Source organism: Canis lupus, chromosome 3 (assembly GCF_048164855.1).
Source record: "Canis lupus baileyi chromosome 3, mCanLup2.hap1, whole genome shotgun sequence".
Taxonomy (NCBI): domain Eukaryota; kingdom Metazoa; phylum Chordata; class Mammalia; order Carnivora; family Canidae; genus Canis; species Canis lupus.
The window spans coordinates 47,790,386-47,811,789 of record NC_132840.1 but is presented as its reverse complement, the minus strand read 5'-3'; the positions used below and the strand labels follow the sequence as shown (position 1 = coordinate 47,811,789).

Here is a 21,404-nt window from a genome sequence, read left to right as displayed (position 1 = left end):
CTGGGATTCATGAGATTTTGAAGCAGAAAGATGCAGGTGCTTGAAAGACCACTGCATGGCCTTGGGCCAGTTGCAGAAAGTTTTTGGAGCTTCAATAGGCTCATGTGGACCACTTTGATAACACCTTAACCAGCGTTAACCTGGCAGGATTAGGGTAAGACACATGGCAGACCAGCAAAGCCTGGCACCTACCGTGTGCTCAGTGAATGCTGCAGTCAGCCACCATGAACGTGAATGTAGCCGCTGCCTGCCACTCTGACGCTGCCTTCGAGGGAGCCTTCCAGATGGATCTCGCAGGCACATGGGGGAACTCCCAAGTGATCATTAAGAGCCAACAAGAGCTACCAGGGGCACTGAACAAGCTGTCACTCCCCAGACAAGCTGCCAGGCCCTACGCCGGCACCTGGTGCCACATCACCAGTGGGCAGCGTGGGCTGGGAAAGCTCTCCCAGCCTCACGGTCCTCTGGGTACCCATTGTAAGCTACTGTCTTTTCTCACAATCCTGTGGCCCTGGGGCATCCTTTGTTTAGCAGAGGATTGAAGTCTTACAGGACCCACTGTAGGGGTGCTCACCTTCTGACCTTGTCTGCCTGAGCCTCCTTCAGCCCTACCCTCACTTTCTAGGGAGGGAGAGATACCTTCACTTGGTACGGAGTCAGTTTTCCACATTCCTACATGTCCAACTTGGTTTTCCAGGTGGTTCTGACAACCATTTGATCCTCGTGGATCTCCGCTCCAAAGGCACGGATGGTGGAAGGGCTGAGAAGGTTCTAGAAGCCTGTTCTATTGCCTGTAACAAGAATACCTGTCCAGGTAAGAATCCTTGCTGGTCTCTTCTTCTGTACCTCTCCTGACCTACTGCATTTCTTTTGGCCAAGGTTATAGCTGGTGGTAATTTGGCTCTGGGGACAGACACTCCAGGATTTTGGAGGGGTGTGTACACCATCATGCAGCATGGGGCAAAATCATGGCTCTCTCCCGTCCTGCTCCTTCCGACACAGCTGTAACTGTGCCAGGGACAGAGGAGGAGGAACTGGGGAGGACTGCTCACAGGTGCCACGGGTGTGTGGATAAGGGAAGTGGGGCCTCTGGAACAGGCCGGGTTTCTTAGGGAGTTATAGGAAGAGTGTGGGTGATGCATCTAACACAGATGGATGCTAGCCTCACTTTGGGGAGCAAGAACCACACCACTGAAAGCAACCTCCTGTTTCAGTACCGTGACCCTAATGCGCTGCTCTCTCCCTTTGGGCATTTAAATCAGCAGCACTCAGCTTCCTAGATACAGCTGGCACCCAAAGGCCACTTTTTTGGCCAAGCGTCTTAAATGCACAGCGGTCAGTGGTGAGTTGGGTGTGACCCAGGGACAAAGCCTGTTTATCTTGAAGGTGACAAAAGTGCACTGCGGCCCAGCGGACTGCGTCTCGGGACTCCAGCGCTGACATCTCGAGGACTTTTGGAGAAAGAGTTCCAGAAAGTGGCCCAGTTTGTTCACAGAGGTAAGGATAAAGGTTTGGAAGTCAGACATCCCGAACTGTGTATGGATTTCTGATTGCGACTGAGCAGTTGACACCCAGCCACTGAAGGATGTTCCTGGTCTGGGCTGAGGGCTTGGGGACGACAAGAGATAGCAAAAATCACTTTACCAAACCATCTAGGCTGAGAGGTTTGTAAAGTGGTCGGGCCCAAGGAAGGGGGCACACCAGAATCGTGTCTGAGGTCAGCCTTAACACCTATGGCTGTCCCGCGCCAGCTTCTGGGAACATACTGGCAGCTGAGCCTCGGGTGTGTCTCAGGCCCACTGAGCCGCAGCACGGACCCGTTTTGTCTCTTGCCGGCACAGGGATAGAACTGACTCTGCAGATTCAGAACGACATCGGTGCCAGGGCCACCCTAAAGGAGTTCAGAGAGAAACTGGCAGGGGACGAGAAGCACCAAAGGGCCATCAGGGCTCTCAGGGAGGAAGTGGAGAGCTTCGCCTCTCTCTTCCCTCTGCCTGGCCTGCCTGACTTTTAGAGGAGCCGCACCTGCCCTCAGGCACCTGCCCAGGAACCACCTGCTCGAGGACCCAGTGCCCTTCTGAGAAGAGACGGGAGAGCTGCCCTACACGGGACCGACTGCATCGACTGCTTTGTGCCCCGAGGGGGTTTCTTTCTCTGCTTTCCTCATTCCTTCACAAATCAAAATTTGTTTTTAAGACCCATTGTTAATAATTCTGGGACAAGTTACTGAGGCATTTAAATTATCCTTTCTCTTAGCTGTATAAAAAGTTCTTCTGGAAAAAATGAAGTACTTAGACTGGATCCAGGGCTGACGGTTAGAAAGACCCCAGGAGGTGTACTTGCGCTTCTCTGAGTTACTGGCCTTTCCCCACATCCTGCGAGAGACAACCTCCCAAGTTCAGAGCTGCCACGAGCTGCCCCTTCTTCACGTCTTGTTAGGTGGAGGGTTGCTAAAGGAAGACTGAGGATTGTCATAACTGAGGGAAATTTTGAAGCTTCTGGTGATTTCTATACAGGGTGCCGCCCACTATGGTGGGAGGTTCTTCACAGCAGCTCAGGACATCTTGGAAACGGTCTCTTTCATCCCCCACCCCTGGGGGCTGCCAGGTGTCATCAGGTGCAAGAATCAATGGCCCGGGGGGGGGGGGGGGGGGCTTCCTGCCCTGTGCCAGGTGTAACCAACCCCCTCCTGTAATCAGGAAACCAAATGTCACCTTCCCAGAGAAACTTTATTTTTCACAAAGCCGAAGTGCAAAACATAGATGACCATTTTTAATAAGCACAATCAAATTTTTAACCACAGAATGTCTACAAGAATTATAGCTTTAAAAAATACAACCAATTTTTATATTTCAAAAATATCTGAACTCAAATAAATTAATTTCTTAAAAAGTACACTTCTCATACTATTTGTTTGGCATTTACTCTGGTTAGACTCTGATGCGGCCACACCCAAGAGCTGCTGTCACGCACGTGTTCGTGCACTGCGATGCCTGCAGCTCCTGGGGTGGTTAGGACTCACATTCACACGCATGGACAGAGGGACATGCAGTAATAAAATAGCTTTCCAAAAATAACAACTACGAATTCATCACAGACTATGCTTTTCACTGCAGCCTTAAAAGATGGCATGTTTTCAACCCAACCTGTATAGCCAGCCAGCAGTTGGGCAGTCAGTGGGCGAGGCACACCGTGGTCCTGCCCGGAGGGTGCCCCTGGGGTCCAGCATGTGATGGATACTGGGGACTCCAGGGGGTGTGGGTGATATACCAGTCCCCAAATCTCTCTGCCTTAATTTTGGGAGCCATGATGTCACCAAGCTAGTCTTCCCTTCAGGGAGCCTGGCTCCTCCTTCAACTGAACACAAAAGGAGAGCCTCAAGACCCTTGCTGAACAATTAATCCCAGGAAGCTGGGGCTCCACGCCCCACAGCTGGATTCACTACAAAGCGCTCGCTCTGCCCCCCACCCCACCCCCACCCCACTTCTTCCTTCCCCTGGCCGTCACCAAACCTTAACAGGTAGGACTAGATTAGGTCAATGCTCACAGCTTTCTCCTCTGAGGGCTCAGGAAAACTTGGTGTGCTCAGACCTTTTCAGCTGAGACTGGTTTTCTTTCCAGCCAGTAGAAATTTGATGCTTTTTCCTTCTTACAGTCTGTTAATACTGTTACCTCTTTTTAAAGATTCCAGTTTTGTCACTTTCTATCACAGTATTGGGGAAAAGCCAGAAAGCTGGCTGGTTGGCTTCAAAGCACAAACCAAGGCACTTTCTTCTGAGCTTTCTAGGGAGATGAGAAATTAAAACTGGACTGCTGGCTTGGGAGACCAGTTCCTCTGAAGATTGTCCATGCTTCCCCATGGGCTCCCCAGCAGCTGAGGGTTACCAGCTGTGCAGCAGCATAAGAAGCTGACCTGCTTGGCAACACCAGGTCCAGGGAGGCAGGGGCATGCGTCCAGCACTGCTGGAAGAGTGGGTGGTTGGTGTGCACGCGATCTCTTTAAGCCTCTGGAAACCTGTCACAGAGCTGTAGCAGCCTTGGCACTCAGGGTACCATCTGTTGGTCTTCCTAGGATTTGAACTGGGATGTTATTTGAGGTCGAAACCTACAAACAATACCTTGAATGTAGCAACAAAGAAGTTAAAAGCTTGATGGGAAATGACGAGGAAGCTATGACAATCCATTTCCAAATTCTGGTGCAATTCAGAGAATTTCAGCCATTGCGGTAAATTGTGGACAAGTCACAATTTTTAAACTCCAAGGATCCCACTAAAGGAGCAAGGTCCCCAGGGAAACAGGGAGGCGTGAGGCAACAGCTCAGGCTGAAGCGTCCCGAGGGCCAAGGTGCTACAAAGGCTTTGATTCCTCTCTTATACAGAGCTTCTGGAAAGCACGACCGCAGCACCGCTAGCCTCATCAGGCTGCTCTCAACCTGGACCTGCTGAAAGAGGGGTGGTTGGGGATAGGGGAGCGGTACCAGATTGGAAGTAAAGTTGAAATAAATGTTAGACACACTTTTGGTGTCTGGGCCTTCAGAGGGAGTGGGGACTGACAAAGTAGTAAGAGGCACTGATGTCCTCTATTTTCTGCAGTGTTTTTTAAATGTTTGATTTGAGACAAACCTCAAAGGAGGTTGAGGCCCCACTGCAAAGAGATCAGCCCCACTGCATAGGATTCCCCACCCTTAAGATTTACAGGTGCGGGATTTCTAGTGGGTTCCAGTTCTCCAAAGTGGAGGGGGTCTGGGAAGGGCATCTCCACTGTCTCAAGTGCCTGCCCAAACTGGCTCAGTCCCAGGGCCACCATGAAATCCCTTTGGAAAGAAACATACTTGGCATCTAGCAATCCTTTGAAACGGCCACAGTGAAAAGTTAGACTTTAACCAAAATGTAAAACCTGGAGTCTACCCACTGGTCTGTGTAGCTAACTTCATTTCATGAATGAACGACTCCAGGGAGACACTCATTTGCTCTGAGGCTGGCCCTGGCACAAGGCACCCCTGTTCTGTTCACACCTGACTGGTCCCTTGCCTCTGAATCCTGGGGCCTCCAGAACCATCCCTGAGACAGAGCTTCCACACCAACCCCCTCCAGGGTGACTACTTTAGACCACAGTAGCCAATGGCTTTAGCTTCTGGAAGGCCAAGTATGACTGATCTCCTGCCTCGGTCAGTTTCCCAGGTGATGGCACTGTTAACTGCAGAGTCCATGATGGTGTGAAACGAGAAGGGAAGCCATGGTGGTGCCAAGGATCGCCTTCTCTGTCTTGTCCTCTGGACCCCAGAGGCCTTCCTGTGCCTTGGAGATAAAGCGTCGTAAGGTCATGTCCCTGGAGGCCTAAGCAGACAGCAGTGAGCCTCCCAGGTAGAAAACACAGCAGCGTCTTGAACTCGAGACACCGAGGCAGCAACGGTGGGGGAAGCCCATGGAGTGCGATAGGCTTCCTGCGCAGCCTTCCCCACGTGCAAACACACATCACGTTTCCAAGCTGCCAAGACGTTCCTGGCAACTCTTCGGTGTGTGAACATATGCAATGGGCACAGGTACAAAGAAAACCCATGAGATGTAGACATACCATCTGCCACAGAAGGTTCTTTCTCAGGCATAGCCTCAGAAGTGAACTCACACACCTGCCAGGACAGCGGGCTCTGACCAGGAGCCCATGGGCTGTACCCTCCTGCACAGGACCCAGGCCAGGAGGGGACCATAGGAGTGATGTGACACAAATCCTTCTTGGGCTCCCCTATGTGGCCTCAGTGCTGTGCCACAAAAGCGGACAGGTAGACAGGTCTCAACAGCAAGACTCCAAACTATGCAGTACACGGTGCCAGGAGATACATACACACATGCTCAGGAGCAACCGCTTTGTGGCTGCTTCGGGTCTGTTTTATCACAAGTGTCTTAGAACAAATTAAAAAGCAGTAATGCTAAGAGTTCTCCCTACTTGGAGAAAAAAAAAAGCAGCCATAAAAAAAAAGTATAAAAAATTCACGGTTGCAAGAAACCCTCCATTTACAAACCAACAGCAACTGTGTAAGGAGTGTCAGGGAGGTCAAGGTGGGTGACCCAGGGATCTTCTTCCCTGATGGGAGGACTCACATGGGGCTGGGAGCGAGCTGTGGTGAGGTGAGCGTACCTGGGGGACCTGCACGGGGCAGGAGTGAACAGTGGTGAGGTGCATGTGTTTGAGGGGATGGCATGGGGGGCGAGAGTGAGCAGTGATGAGTGTGTATCCCAGGCCCATGTGGGGCAGATCCATGAAGACAGCCACACAAGGTGGCGTTCCTCATTCCTGAAGGAGACCCTGGCCGTGGGTTCTCACCAGACAAGCTGCCTCCCCAGACGGACCAGCTGAGCAAAACCCTGCTGTCACTGTGCCCACGAGACCCTGTGAGAGGTAGTGAAGTGGTTGCAAAGATTTGCGGTGGGTGGAGGACTGGGGTGTGACCTCGGCCAAGTCCCAGCATGTCTGCAGACCTTCCCCAGGAGGACAGTTGGACTCAATACTGCCAGAAAGGCTGGTGGGCTGGGCCCCAGAGGCCTGCTGGTTCTTCATCACTTACACAGTGCTGATGACCCCGTGGCACCATGGCCCTGCCTGTCTCCTGGGCTTTCCAGCTGTGAGAGTGGTTCTCACGAACAAGGACTAGTGACTAACTCTCGCCACTCCTACTGACCCAGAGGAACCAGCTGCAAAGCCCGCCACAGGCACTTCCGTGCCTAGTGAGGACTCAAGGACCAGACAGGGTGCTCCTCGCTTCCCCTGCTGCCTGAGGGCCCAGAAAGTTCTGTATTTGCCACCACCCAATGAGGCAGAGCTGCCTCCCCTCCATCTCACTCATTCAGGGGCCTCCTCCTGGGATGCTGGGCTGTAGGGTACTGAGTGAAGGACCCCAGCTGGGATCTGAATGAGGCAATGGATGTTCTATTGTCCCGTTTCCCACTAAACCATTCCAGTGAATGGGGTGCTTCACCCCTTGATTTGCTGCCCAAGTGTTTGGGAGGTAAACGTGCCGGCATACTCCTCCTGACTGGGCTTCACCTTTCTGCCCCTCATCCCACCGCATCGAGAGAATGCTGACTCTCTCCTGGCCTGGTTACCAGTTCCCAGGAAGCCAAGCGGCTCCCTCCCAACCCCAAGGGCCACACCTCGCCAGGCCCAGCGACCCGTTACCATCCTTTCCAATGCCTTCGGAGAGCCAGGTGCTCGCCTCTGCCCAAGTCCAACTCCCAAACTGCCTGAAGCCACCCAGGAACCAGGGCTGCCATCTTGGTTTCCCTCCTACAGATGACAACGGAAGTCTAAACAGCTCAGAGGCCTGCTTGCTCATGCCCACCCCTCCCCTCCCCTCCCCATACCCTGAGTCCCAGGTCTCGGTCACAGTGGCTGGGGCTGACCTCAGATCTTGTACAAAAAGCTGGGGACGTAGTCGAACCTGAGTGTGGGGTGGCTGGTTCCAGGAGCCTCCTGTGTGTAGTGTAGCTTCAGCAGCTCAGCCAAGTACTGGACCACCTTAGCATCTTCGTTCACCAGGCCCAGGTTCAGCTTCAGGAAGCTCGCCTGGCGGCTGGCAACCAGTTCCTCTGTCTCCTTGTCATGGGCAGGCAGGTGCAGGTGGTGGCAAAAGGTGTAGAGGAAGGCCTTGGAGCAGAGCTGGGTGAGCATGCTCTGGACGTGCAGGTAGTAGGTGCTGCCCCGCTTGATCTGAGTGCGGTGGTCCGCCAGCCGGGGCACAAGGGTGCCTCTGTAGAGGGGGCAGCGCAGGGCCCTGTTGTCCAGGTCCAGGACGCTTGTGTAGCGGCTGTAGCGGCTCAGGGCATGGAGGGTGCCGGCACTGGCAGGGGATGCCACTCTGAAACACACAGGCCAACGTCAGGAGGAAAGGCTGGGGGCGGGGCTTCCTGTCTCCGGGTAGCTCCCGCCAGCACACTCACTGGGCTCTTTCTGGAAGGCAAATTTGATCATGATGCTCTTCAAAGGGCGCCTCGCCACCCTCATGACCAAGTTCAAATGCCTTGGCGTGTCCCACAGGCCCTGTGTGACCTGCTTCCTACTGGCCTCTGAGGCCCCATGTTACCCCCATAATGACTTCCTTGCAGACATGCCAAGCTTTCAGTAGGGCCTCAAAATCACGGGCCTCTACACTCTGCCCAGAATACCCTTCCCTTCCATTTGGACTTGTTTCTATGCCAACTCAAACCTGACCTGGCTGTCCCCGATCCCCTCCCTCTGCTTCTCTGCTTTCTTGCTTGGTGACCTCAGCCAAGTTCCTTAACCCCTCTGAGCCCAACTGTAAAACAGATACCAGGTCCTGCCTCATGTGGCTACTGCAGAAACAAAATTGGTCCTGTTTAGGACAGCATCTGGCCCTCACTATCATCAGCCTGGCACCAGTCAGTGTGCTGTCTCTGGTCTCCCGTCTCTCCCACAGTACAGAGCTTCTGCAGACCGGGGACTAGCAGATTTGGCCGCCTGACCCACCGCCCACTACCGTGCCCGTACAGCCAAGGCAGACAAGGCTTGCTCAATGAGGGAAGGGGTCAGGGTGATCAGCCCTAGCAAGCAACTCTTTAAAACCCTCTGGATCAGTTTTCCCAGAGCAGCAGTCACCTTGCAGTCTGGCAAAGATCTGGCCGACCAGAGATTTCACAGATGGACACACATCCGGAATTTAGGGCTTGTGTTAGGCCTAACGTATTGTGTACAGTGGATTGACAGGCACTTGGGACCACGGTAATCTCATTATATTTTTTCCTTCCTGGCTGTTGTTATCTTCTTATACAGTTACCAGCATCTACTATATACCAGGCAGTGACCAGGGCGTGGAACAGGCAGTGAAGAACGAGCCTGGTGGGGCTGGGAAAAAAAGACATGCACACAGTACACCAAGAGAAGGGAGGCCCGGGGCCACAAAAGTCCTGCAGGAATGGCCTCAGAGCTGGGCCTTACAGCAAAGCTGGGCTGAGAACCTCGGACAGCATCCAGACCACACGAGAGCAGGGTCACAGAGACAAGAAAACAGAGAGCTACAACAGGCCAGGTGTCCTTAAAACCATGAAGAGAGCAGAGGGCTGTGGACCCCATCACATGGGCGATGAGGAGGCAGGGCTGGCAGGTGGTTCACTGGCTTCTTGGGGACACAGGCCTCCTCAGTCAGCTCCCGAGACACCCCTGCCTTCCCCAATCCCAATGCTGGGGTAGCCTCAGGACAGGTGCCAACGCTGAGGCCCAAAGAGGGGCTGTGCCTCATCTAAGGTCCCCCAGCTAGAAAGTGGCCGACCAGGGACACACCCAGGGCCTCTGACCCCCCACTAGCACTTTCTCCCATCAGACAGTTCTGTACAGGGCTTATTCCTGCAACGTGGTAAACAAATACAATTATCCTTCATTTTGATTGAAAATGATGGGAAACCAACATGATTATCTGCCCATCTCATACCCACAAGTGATGAATCCGACTCTTGAGCACCTCCAGGCAACAGAGGTTGCCTATCTTAGTGGAAAAAAAATCAAGAGCCAATGAAAGTGGCAGTTGGAGGGGGGTGAGAGTCTTTAAATTAAAAACAGTTCATTGTCTGAGCTGGTTTTAGCCGGGGTCAAAGGACCTGAGACGGTACAGACTCTCCTGGGTCACAGTTCTGGGACTCCAGATTCACCCAGCACACGGCATCAAGCCCCTCTAGAGCTGAGCTCCCCGAGGGGCAGGAAGTTCACAGCCACACAGAGGCCTTTCTTCTCCTCCTCCTCCTTATCCTCAGACGGGCCTCGGTCTGCCTCCCAGTTACAACACTGGTTCTGCCTGCTGGGGTGTCTCACCACCTATATCCACAGCTCTGAGCACTTCAAAGGGCAAGCATGGCGCGGGGATGTGACCCTTTCCTGCAGTGCCACACGGTGAGCATCCTAAGCCCTGCTCACAGGCATGTTCAACAAGCTTTGTTGAATGAATGAGAGAAGAGGAGAGAACTGGTCCAAATCCACACGACAGATAGTGGGAACATCTGGACCAGAGCTTGCAGCACCCACTGTGCGCCTCCCCGACCGCCCCGGGGCCATGACTCCACGGCTTTTCATCTCAGGATACGTTCATGTCGTATTTGCTGCTTGGGTCCCAGGAATTCTTTGGGAGAGCTGTGGCAAATCCAGTCCCCACTCTGGGAGGGGCACGCTCCTTGGGAACAAGGCCTCCAACCTCTGCCCACGGTATCTCGCACCAGAGCAGGACCCTTTGGAGGCAGACCTTGCCAGTAGCCAACATCTGTGCCCACCCAGGTTTGAGAAGGACAGCAATGAAAGACAATTCCCCACTCAGGGCCAACTGCAAAGCTCTCATCTGCCACTTCTGATGGGTCTCTCACCTTCACAGAGGACGCTTATAAGGTCTAAGGCCTCACTCAGCACCTGCTGCCTCAGCCTGCCTCCCTTGAGTCTGTGTGCATCCCTGTTAGGTTATCAGAGACGCACTCACACTGATCAGACCCAGCCCAAATGCAATGCGCCTTTCCACATCCACTCTCACGTGGCAGGTCTTAGCAGCTGCACCTGCAGATAGAAACAGCCGTGGAATCAAGCTAGCGCGGGGCCCCTAGGTGGCTCCATCAGTTAAGTGTCTGCTTTCGTCTCAGGTCATGATCCCAGGATCCTGGGATTGAGCCCCATGTCGAGCTCCCTGCCCAGCAGGAAGTCTGCTTCTCCCCCTTCCCTGCTCCCCGTGCTCCTCTCCCTCCCTCCCTCTCTCTCTCTGTCTCTCCTCAAATAAATAAATAAGTAGTCTTAATAAAAAATAAAATGTAGTTTTTAAAAAAAGGAATCAAGCTGGCAGAGCTGGGACTGGCATCAAGGACCCCCACGAAGACCATGCTTGCCCGTCACGGGGATGAACACTGGTAGGGCTGGCCCCAGATTCAGACCACCTTCCACCTCCTCTTCTGCCTCAGGGACGCCAACTACCCACTTTTGCAGCCCCACACTTCATGAGCTGATCACAGCAGGCTTCCCAAGGCAGCCCAGCCTGGGCCTCGGAATCCTCCACACAGCACTCCAGCCAGGTACCCCACGGAGTCGAGCTGGCCTGAGAGATGACCACCTTCTACCATCCCGGCACATTCTAAGAAGGGAATTTCAGGGAAAGCTTCTGGAAAGGGCTATGCCGTCCTGAGTCTGGCGCTGGATAAGCCAGCTGACAACAGACAGATGTGCGATTTAGATTCTCCCTCTCTGGGGGAGAAAAAGGGAAAGGTCAAGGATTGGGGTGAGGGAGTTACCTGGAGGAGAGCTATGTGTGTGCCAGGGACACCGACCCCTTATTCCACCAACATCAGCGCCAAAAGCTATCCCTGAGGGGATCCCTGGGTGGCGCAGCGGTTTAGCGCCTGCCTTTGACCCAGGGCGCGATCCTGGAGACCCGGGATCGAATCCCACATCGGGCTCCCGGTGCATGGAGCCTGCTTCTCCGTCTGCCTATGTCTCTGCCTCTCTCTCTCTCTCTGTGTGACTATCATAAATAAAAAAATTAAAAAAAAAAAAAGCTATCCCTGAAAAGCCCTTGCCTTCCTGGAACAGATGCGTTAAACCCAAGCAAAGAGCCGGCATCAGCAGAGGCTTGGGACCCTGGGAGGAAGGCCAAAGTCTGCAAGGACACCAGATGCTGTCTGTCACTTCCAAGCCTGCGTCTGCACCCAGAAGCAAGGACTCCACACGGTGGTTTCCTGTGTGGCCTGAGGAAGGGGCTTGTCCGGGTGACTCGGCCATGTCACACCAAGTCCCCATGTCATCACTCTTCCCCTGGCAAGCTCACCCTCCTGGTGACTCAAGCCAAACACCCCAAGCCTTCCCCAGGCGCCCCACTCCCTCACTTTCCACATATCACTCAATCGCCCCCTTTGTTTTCTCAGCATGCACGATGCACCTGCTGTTGGAACCCTCCTACAGCAAGGCTCTGGTCCCCCATCTCCCCTCCTGAACTGTGGATTCTTCCAGGGTGGTGGGTTTGCTCATGTACCCCCAGATGGTACCCCAGCACCCGCCAACACCGCCAGTAAGCCAAGGCCTGATGTGGAAGTGACGCTTGCTTATGTGCCACCACCACGACCCTGAAGAAAGCCTAAGGCAGCAAGACTTAGAGAGGGAGCCATGGGACAGACTCTGCAAAGGTGCAGACACAAGGTGACTTGGGACATGGGGACCTCACTATAGCAGATGCAAAAGGAAAGTCGGAAAACAGAAACAGTTGCTGATGGCAGTGGGACAGAAATCCTTTTTCTCTCCCCCTGTAGCCCGGGAAGCTGTGTCAGCAAGTGCAAAGCAGGGTGCAGAGAAGGGGATGGGGAAACTGAACAGGGGTGTACCCTGAGGGAAAGAGGCCCTTGGGCTAGACCACCGGTCAAGCTGTATCTGAAAAAACAAAATGAGTCTCCGAAAACACAAATAACACAAATGGGAAGATAAAGTAGAAAGCATTCAAAGAGAGAAAGAATTGACTCTTGCATTTCCTTATTAAAACAGACTTCTAAGGGGGGGGGGGGGGAAAAAAAGGACAGCCTTCTAAGGAAAATAGGACAGTGGAGTAAAAGCCACGGGAGCCCTCAGATGTTCCCGTCACCAAAGACAGCTGCCACCTTCTAGGACTACCAACAGCCCTTTCTCAGAAGATCTCTCCTCTGTCATTTACACCATAGTATAAATTTGAGAATCAGAGAGAACCTGAGATCTAGAAGTTCCCCAAACTTTCCTGTATGCCAAACAGACTCCAGGTCTTACCCCAGACCAACTGAACCAGAATCTCTGGGGGATGGAACCCGGAAATCCATGATCTAAAAAATTCTCCTGAATAATTCTGACAGGGCAGATCACAGACCAGGGTTGGCAACCACTCTGGATAGGAACTGCAACCCTTCACTAGCAGGATGAGGAAATAGGCGGCCAGAGAAAGGAAATGATCTGCAAAAAGTTACAGAGTGGGCTGGTGTTGGGGGTCCTGTCTGGAAGCCAGGTCCCAATTCTGAGCCCACCACACAAACCTGGTTCACCACCCCCAGAAGAATATACACATGAAGCCTCATCTCTAACTGGACAGGGCCCTTCCCCACCATAGGTGACCAGTTACCTCTGCAGGCCGATAAGCTTCCACTTCTGAAAATCCGTAATATGCAAAGGAGAGGAGATCCAGTGCTTCACAGGTTTGGCATGACGGCTGTGGTTAGGGACAAAGATTGACAGTGCCGTCACCAGCTTCCTCACTATGGCCTCGTCCTCCCCCAGGACCACAAGTGTCCTCCCGCTGAGGAGGGAGTAGATGGCCGGGTGGGCAAAGGGGTATTGACGGATGAATTTTAAGGCGTTCTGGCCAGCCCTCTTTTTATGCCTCTCAGAAGAGGGGCCAGGGGGATAAGCAGAGGAGGAAGTCCTGTCTGAGCTGGTGGAGGCTATACTGCTCAGATTGCTGGTAGTGTCAGAGTTGTCCAGGCTGCTCTTGCTGACATCCCGGCTAGCCAGCAGGCGGTCTGGATCCAGCTCATAAGCAGGAAAGCCCTCAGAACTGTTGTCTTGGGAAGGGTTGGCATTTTCCACCGCAAAGTCTACGTGGAATCCCTGATCCTTCTGCCTGTAGCGCTGTGGGGGGATGCTCACAACTCCATCCTGATCCGAGGGGCTGTGGGCTGGGGTGGAAAGGGGCACCCGCAGACTCTCACTCTCCTTCCCAATGCAGCAGGACGAGTCTGCTTGTGACGAGGTGTTTTCTAAACTGCCCTCCTCTGCCTCACCCAGCTCTGGTGGACTGACACTTGCCTGGAAGTGGATGGCTCCCTCACTATCATCTGCATACGATTCTTCTTCGTTAATGGCACTTGGGTAGCTGGCCTTAAAATCGTCAGGGATGAGGGCTTCAGAGGGGCAGGTGCTGAGGACCTCAATACTGTCCTCGCTGATGGTCCTGTGGCTGACCACCTTGCTCCGGACCACCTGGGGGCTCAATGGCACGGTGAGGCTGGCCTGGCTGTCAGATTTAGCTAGCACAGAGGTGGACTTCTCCGTGCCCAGAACCTCGATGCTTTCGCCACTGCTGATGCTCCCTTTCATGTCCATATCTAGATAGTCCAAGCTTTCCTGGGGATCAAAACTGCTCATTTCTGTCACCTCTGCTTCCCTGTACTCATCTCCAAGTTCCTGCTCCATCTTTATCGGCACAGACTCCACACTGGACTTGTAAGAACCAACGCTAATTAACACTTGAGGGATCGGACATTCTTCCAGAGACCTGGAAGGCGGCCTGCCTGGACTGGGTTTAGGAGGTGTGCTCTCTTGTTTCTCTACCACCCTGTCGTCAACCTCCACAAAATCTTCGAAGAGGAAGTTGGTTATGTGCTGTTGTTTTAGAAGTGCTCTGTCAATCTGGCTGGTCAGGAGGTAGCACAGGTCTCCTCTGAACATGTGCTCTATGTGGCTGAGCTGGGCCAGGGTCTGGGTAAAATATTCAGTGTCACAGAGCTCTTCCAAGGTCTTCAACTTTTTGTCAAAACACTTGGTGGACTTTGCTTTGATGAGTTTAGGGGTATAAGCAGGTCTGCAGGTGTAAAGGTCTGTGTCAGCAGACTCATCAGTGTTAGAGGTAGTGGCTGGCTGGCTGGCCTGATCCTGGGTGTGCTCCATCTCCCCAGAACACAGAGCAGACCCCTTCAACTTCCGATGAGGGTACGAGCGGATCTGCTTCAGCAGGTCCTGATGTTCAATGATGGACTTCTCTACACTAGCCAGTTCGTTGGCTTTCTCAATTGCCTGAGATGAGTAAAAGCCTTTGTCGTTGGCCTTCTTCTGGATCTCCGTTTCTGTGTGCAGCACTGTTCTGGTGTAATCCAAGTCTTTCAGTTTTTTCTCAAGTTCTCCCGCAAATGCCTTCCTGTTGCCTGTCTTCAAGCACTCAGAAGCTTTGGAAAATTCAGCTGAGAGCTCCTGAAACTGCTGCATGATCTTGTGTTGGTCTGCTGAGATATAAGCCATGCAAAAGGGCCTCACAAAGCCCCGGGCCTCCAGGTCATACAGGGTAAGGTGGTGCACATATGCAAACGCTCCCTCCTTGGAATCTCCCAGCACCACCTTGGAGTCCTCCACAAAGTTCAGCTTGGGATAGGCAGAACCAGGGGGGTGGCCCACAAAGGAGGCCTGGTAATCCACAGACATGATCCGCAGGGAGAAGTAATTGAGATCAAAAGTACCAAAAACTTTGGTGTCATTGGGGATGGTCAGCAAGGGCTGGGGTCCCACCTGCTCAGAGAACTCGGAAATAAGGATGAAGTCCCTAGAGAACTTGGCCCCGGACAGTTTGGACCATGGGTTGGCTCCCTGGCTGGCGAAAGGGAAGAGCGGCACCGAGTACTCCTCGGGCAAGGCGGGCTCATTGTAAGGCTCCTCCTCGTACCCCTCCTCTTTGGTGAAGGCCACCACGTCAGGGGCGCTGATCATATTTCCAGATATACGGAGACAACATTGAGAGGAAGTGAGAAAGAAGGCGGGGGTAATCAACGCAGGGAAGCCAAGCCTCTGGAAGAGGAAGCAAAGTCCCTGCCGTCTTCTTGGCGCCCCCGGGGGTACTAGGCTGCCTCTCACACACTGGTAGACTCGAACTCCCACAGTCCCCTCAGAGGCCCGTGGACTTCGCAGGTCCAGAAGACCGGGTAGGCCGGTTGTCCTCCTCTTCCTCCTCCTTCTCCGGCGAGAGCGTCCGGCGCAGGACACCTGCAGCGAGGTCACCGGCACTCCCCCTAACCCACCGCGACAGCAACAGCCCGGCCCGGGACCGGTGTCTGACGCGGGGCTACGGGCCGCCGCAGGGGCCAGTCAAGCGTTGCCGGCCCGAGGGCAGAAACCGTCGCGGCTCCTCGGACGCCACAACCCAGAACCAGCTAACGCGGCGCCGCCATCTTGGTATCACATGACTCGCGGTGTCAGCGCCGCGTGACCCGGAAGCGTCCGCGTAGACTTCTGAGCGGGACAGCTGGAGTGAGCGAGCGACAAGTGTGGGCAGAACCCTCCAGCGGCCTCTCCCAAGGACCAACCGACTTACCAACCCCTGTGTGGAAAGAAAGGAAGTGGGGCGGAGGAGCGGAAACGTGCGAGGGGTCCGGGGCCGCGGGGCCGTCTGGGAGTTGTAGTTCGCGGTCCTGTGGTGCTCGCGCCCGGCGGATGTAGCCCGAAAAGGCGGGCGGAAGCGTGACCACGCCTTAGGAGCGGGATTCTCGGGGCTGCCGCGGGTCCGAAGCTCGGCGGGCTCAGGGGAGGTGACCCGGCCGCGGAAGGTGGCGCTGGCGGCTCCGGAAGACCCCAGTTCGCTTAGGGCGAGCGCCGGCTGGACCTCCCCTCTGGCTTCTCCAGCATGCGTGGGCACCCGAGGGGCGGCTGCGGGCGCGGGGCCTAGGGATGATCTTCCCGGTCGCCCGCAGCGCGCTCCGCTGGCTGCTACGGCCGGGAGCCCGGACCTTGTCCCGTGCTGCCATGGAGGTGGCCTTCCGCGGTGTGCGCAAAATTCTCTGTGTGGCCGAGAAAAACGACGCGGCCAAGGGGATCGCCGACCTGCTGTCCAACGGCCGCATGAGGCGGGTAAGGAGGGGTATTTCCGATCAGCTGTGCGGGGAGGGAGCTGCGCCGATCACCCCGCGGGACAGAGACGGAGGCCACTTCTCTCGCTTCTGGGTCCTCGCAGTGGCTTCTTGTCTTCTTTTCCGAGTGGTAGGCATGTAAAGACGTGGTTCGGGGATCCCTGGGTGGCGCAGCGGTTTGGCGCCTGCCTTTGGCCCAGGGCGTGATCCTGGAGACCCAGGATCGAATCCCACATCAGGCTCCTGGTGCATGGAGCCTGCTTCTCCCTCTGCCTGTGTCTCTGCCTCTCTCTCTCTCTCTCTCTGTGACTATCATAAATAAATAAAAATTAAAAAAAAAAATTTAAAAAAAAAAAAAGACGTGGTTCGGACGCTTCGCCCGTGTGCTCGAACACCTGGGCTCCTCTTTGTCCGCAGCAGCGGTTCCCAGATTTGTCTGAGAATGGGGCGCCGAGTAACCCATATTTAATTTTAACATTATTCCGTGTGATTCGAAAGCTAAGTTGTTTAAGGAAGCACTGACCAAAGTCCTTGGGCTTGGCGGTCAGGCCCTGAACGAGCATCCCCGGGTAACTAGCTGCCCTCATCTCTGCGCACCCCCTGCCTTCTGCAGCCCCACTGATTTCCCCATCTGTAAACGCGTGTCGACAGGGCAGTACTGCCTGGGGTTGGGGATTAGAGGGAACATCAGCCAGTTACTTCTTCCTAGTACCAGCTCATTTCAAAGAACAGGCAAGTAAGAGATGAGAATGTGTCCTAGACACACTGGAGGTGCAAAGGAAGGGGAAGGTTGTGTAAAAGGTGGCAGAAAGGCGACAAGAACTGTTCAGGAAAATCTTTGTCAGATTAAAGTGGAATGTTTTCAGGAGGCCATTTGTAAGAGTAGGGGGCAGAAGTTCTCCTTTCAAGATCCTAAGGTCCCTAGGCCTCCGTTTCTAGCTGATGGATAATGGGAGCAAGAGCAGAGGTTGTGTCTGTAGAGTTCAGGCCTTTGACCCCTCACAGAACTCCAGTAGCTTTCCCCCGGCCTTTTCACTCTTCAAACTCTCCACTACCAAAGTGGCTTTATAAAATACCCATATGACCCCAGTAATCCCCCACTTAAAACCTACATTGCTGGGATCCCTGGGTGGCGCAGCGGTTTAGCGCCTGCCTTTGGCCCAGGGCGTGATCCTGGAGACCCAGGATCAAATCCCACGTCGGGCTCCCGGTGCATGGAGCCTGCTTCTCCCTCTGCCTGTGTCTCTGCCTCTCTCTCTTTCTCTCTCTGTGACTATCATAAATAAATAAAAATAAAATAAAATAAATTAAAAAAACAAAAACATACATTGCTTACCTCAATTGATGCAGAAAACACATGTGATAAAAATTAAATCTCTTAATGATAAAAGGCATTTATGAAAATCCCATCACTAACGCTACACCGAGGGTAAAAGACTGAAAGCTTTTTCTCTAAGGTCAGGAACAAGACAAGATTGCCTGCTTTCGCCATTGCTATCCAAGATTACTAGAAGTTCTAGCTAAAGCAATTAGGGAAGAAAAAGAAATTTAAATTGGAAAGGAAGGATTTAAAGTAGGTCTAGTTGTTTGGGACCCCTGGGGTGGCTCAGCAGTTGAGTGTCTGCCTTTGGCTCAGGGCATGATCCCGGAGTTCCAGGATCGAGTCCCACATCAGGCTCCCTGCAGGGAGCCTGCTTCTCCCTCTGCCTATGTCTCTGCCTCTGTCTTGTGTCTCTCATGAATAAATAAATAAAATATTTTTAAAAAATAAAATATGTCTATTTGTGGACAACATGGCTTTGTAGAATAGAAATCTTGAAGCCACAAAAAAGACGTTAGTGCTAATAAATTCAACAAAGTTGTAAGATACAAGATTAGTGCACACGAATGAGTAGCAATGAACGATCTGGAAAGAAAATTAGGAAAACTATCAGGGGCACCTGGGTGGCTCAGTTAAGTGTCCGCCTTGGACTCAGGTCATGATCTCAGGGTCCTAGGATGGAGCCCCGTGCATGGGGCTCCCTGCTCAACAAGGAGTCTGCTTCCCTCTTTCCCTCTCCCCGTTGGTGCTTTCTCTTTCTCTCAAATAAATAAAATCTTTAAAAACAATTGTATTTACAACAGCATTCAGAAACATGCTGAAAACTATAAGCTTCTACGTGTGTACAACTTTTTCATGGTTTTATTTATATATTCAGGGAGATAAATCTTTACTTTTTAAAAGACTTTATTTGAGAAAGAGAACACACTGTGCGCAAGAGGGAGAGGGGCAGAGGGAGAAGCAGACTTTTTTTTTTAAAGATTTTTGTTTATTTATTCATGAGAGACACAGAGAAAGAGAGAGAGAGGAGAGAGAGAGAGAGAGAGGCAGAGACACAGGCAGAGGGAGAAGCAGGCTCCATGCAGGGAGCCCGACGTGGGACTCAATCCCGGGTCTCCAGGATCATGCCCTGGGCTGAAGGCAGCGCTAAACTGCTGAGCTACCTGGGCTGCCCTCCTGCTGAGCAGGGAGCCTCAGGGCCTGATGCCAGGACCCTGAGACCACAACCCAAGCCAAAGGCAGACCCCAACTGAGCCACCCAGGTGCCCCTTAGAAAGATAAATCTTAATGAATCCTGCTATACATTTAGTGGCAACAATGTGACAGTTCCTACAGAATGCTTAGAGAAGGGACTTGTATAATTTTTTTTTAAGAGGGGAGAGCACTGCACAAGAGATTACAAAAGCTACATTCTTGTTCAATCTACCAGGTTTTTTCCTTTCTCTAGGCTCCAAAACTACTGTAATTTGGGAGCATCCACTTTCCCTGAGCACCTCATCTGAATGTGGAATCACACATAATTGTGTGCCATCCTCAAATGGGAATTATAGGGGAGCAAGTTTGAAATGTCAGGAAAAACATTTCACATCTTCAAGACTACCTCTGGGAGAGGACACTGCCTGCAAGAGCCCTGGTTGTGGGGTCACATACATGTTATCAGACAAGTCATTTACTTGGAGAGGATTAGAACAGTGATTTTCAGACTGTGTTCCCAAGAGACCTGAGGGATGATGAGTATGCACCTCAGGAGTCACTTGGGACTGGGCTGGGGAGAGGGGGAGTAAACAGACTTCACCCCTGTTGTATATCAGGGTACATTTAAGTGGGAAGGCTTCAGAGCTTTTTTTTAAAGATTTTATTTATTGGGCAGCCCGAGTGGCCCAGCGCCGCCTTTGGCCCAGGGCGTGATCCTGGAGACCCAGGATGGAGTCCCATGTCAGGCTCCCTGCAGGAGCCTGCTTCTCCCTCTGCCTGTGTCTCTGCCTCTCTCTCTCTTTTTCTGTTTCTCATGAATGAATAAATAAAAGATAATCTTTAAAAATAAATAAAAGGACTTAACTATCAATTGGCGTTTGTAAAGGGGAGTTTCTTGACGATATTGGCAACCAGTGAATTCTTAAGTATGAGATACTAAAATAAATTCCTTCTTAAAATTTGTCACTATGCCTCAAAGAGAACCTCGTATCCCACTCAGAAAAGTTGTCTGAGACTAAGGAAGAATCTTCTGAACACTGACCTTTCTTGGCCCTCGAGCACATCTCCACTTCCCAGCTGGCCATTTTTTCTTTTTCTTTTTCTTTTTTTTAAAGATTTTATTTATTCATGAGAGAGAGACAGAGAGAGGCAGAGACATAGACAGAGGGAGAAGCAGGCTCCCCGGGGGGAGCCCTATATGGGACTGACCCTGGGATCATGCCCTGAACCAAAGGCAGACGCTCAACCGCTCAGCCACCCAGGCATCCCCCCCAGCTGGCCATTTTCTTGTCTTCTGTGTAATGTTGGTGCAGAACTCACATGTAACTGCATTTAATGCCCCTGTAGAGGACGGTGGAATCTACTCAGAGAAGGTCTTATTCATCCATGATTGCAAGCTGAAGAATTGCTTTATAGACTGAATTCTATTTCTGACTGGGGCTCATAGTGTTACTGAGTTTTAGAGCCAGAGGAGAACTTGGAGGTAACTTTATTCAAAAATAGATATTCAAGGGATCCCTGGGTGGCTCAGCGGGTTAGCGCCTGCCTTAGGCTCAGGGCGTGATCCTGGGGTCCCGGGATCGAGTCCCACATCAGGCTCCCTCCATGGAGCCTGCTTCTCCCTCTGCCTATGTCTCTGTGTCTCTCATGAATAAATAAATAAAATCTAAAAAAAAAAAAAAAAAAAATTCCAGCGTCTGTACATCTCCTTCAAGGAACATCCAGATGAATAGTCAACTTTAAAAAAAAAAAAAAGATGTTCGAAAAGTGAATGACTTGCCTGTGCTCAGCCATCGACAGGTGCAATTGTGCAGTCAGAAAGTAGTAGAAGTATAGGGTGAAGGAAGAAAATTATGTTGTAATCCTTTTTCTGCCTTTAATTTGTGATGTGACCTTGGACACATCCATTCTCATCTATGGGAAGGTGTTAATATTAGCTGACCTTGAGGTTACCTTCCAGCGTAAAAACTCCGTGGACTCTACCAATCACGTGCTTGTAAGTGTTTTGAGGAGCCACTCAGTAAATGGCCTCAGTAATGTAGCCTAGTTTTTGTCTTTAGGAAACACCATTACTTTTCAGTATTATCGCTTACCACTGTTCTGTTTCATATTTAGACTGAGGAATTATTTGTTTTCAATGTAATTGATCTATTTTTGTTTTGTTATAGAGGGAAGGATTTTCAAAATTCAACAAGATCTATGAATTTGATTATCATCTATATGGCCAGGTAGGTGCTATAATATTTCTGTCATACAGCTAAAGTGTGCTTTTAGATCTGTGTGCCATTTTGGGGTAT

At 52.2% G+C, this 21,404-nt stretch overlaps 3 protein-coding genes across 8 annotated transcripts in view; 2 read left to right on the top strand and 1 right to left on the bottom strand.

Annotated features, from left to right (window-relative positions):
* Positions 1-2,895, top strand: part of SHMT1 (serine hydroxymethyltransferase 1) — a 27,859-nt gene extending 24,964 nt beyond the window's left edge. For all 3 annotated transcript variants that reach the window (XM_072820894.1, XM_072820893.1, XM_072820892.1), the window contains 3 exons: positions 698-814; positions 1,387-1,497; positions 1,842-2,895. In XM_072820894.1, the coding sequence (XP_072676995.1) occupies positions 698-814; positions 1,387-1,497; positions 1,842-2,014 (401 nt within the window). In that variant the 3' untranslated portion in view covers positions 2,015-2,895. The remainder of the gene's footprint in view (positions 1-697; positions 815-1,386; positions 1,498-1,841) is intronic.
* Positions 2,711-16,247, bottom strand: SMCR8 (SMCR8-C9orf72 complex subunit). Of its 2 annotated transcripts, none has more exons than XM_072820890.1 (2): positions 13,106-16,241; positions 2,711-7,852 (listed from the first exon to the last, which is right to left on the bottom strand). In XM_072820890.1, the coding sequence occupies exons 1-2, from the start codon at positions 15,457-15,459 to the stop codon at positions 7,399-7,401; spliced, it is 2,808 nt and encodes a 935-aa protein (XP_072676991.1). In that variant the 5' UTR covers positions 15,460-16,241; the 3' UTR covers positions 2,711-7,398. The 2 variants fall into 2 exon arrangements, with proteins under 2 accessions (XP_072676991.1, XP_072676992.1); XM_072820891.1 differs by having other exon boundaries at positions 7,661-7,944; positions 13,106-16,247.
* The window catches only part of TOP3A (DNA topoisomerase III alpha), a 27,814-nt gene continuing 22,372 nt past the window's right edge, over positions 15,963-21,404 (top strand). Inside the window, exons 1-2 of one of the 3 annotated variants that reach the window (XM_072820887.1) lie at positions 15,964-16,593; positions 21,276-21,335. In XM_072820887.1, the coding sequence (XP_072676988.1) occupies positions 16,414-16,593; positions 21,276-21,335 (240 nt within the window). In that variant the 5' untranslated portion in view covers positions 15,964-16,413. Of the gene's footprint in view, positions 16,594-21,275; positions 21,336-21,404 lie in introns of those variants that run through there. The other 2 variants (XM_072820888.1, XM_072820889.1) reach the window with 2 other exon arrangements.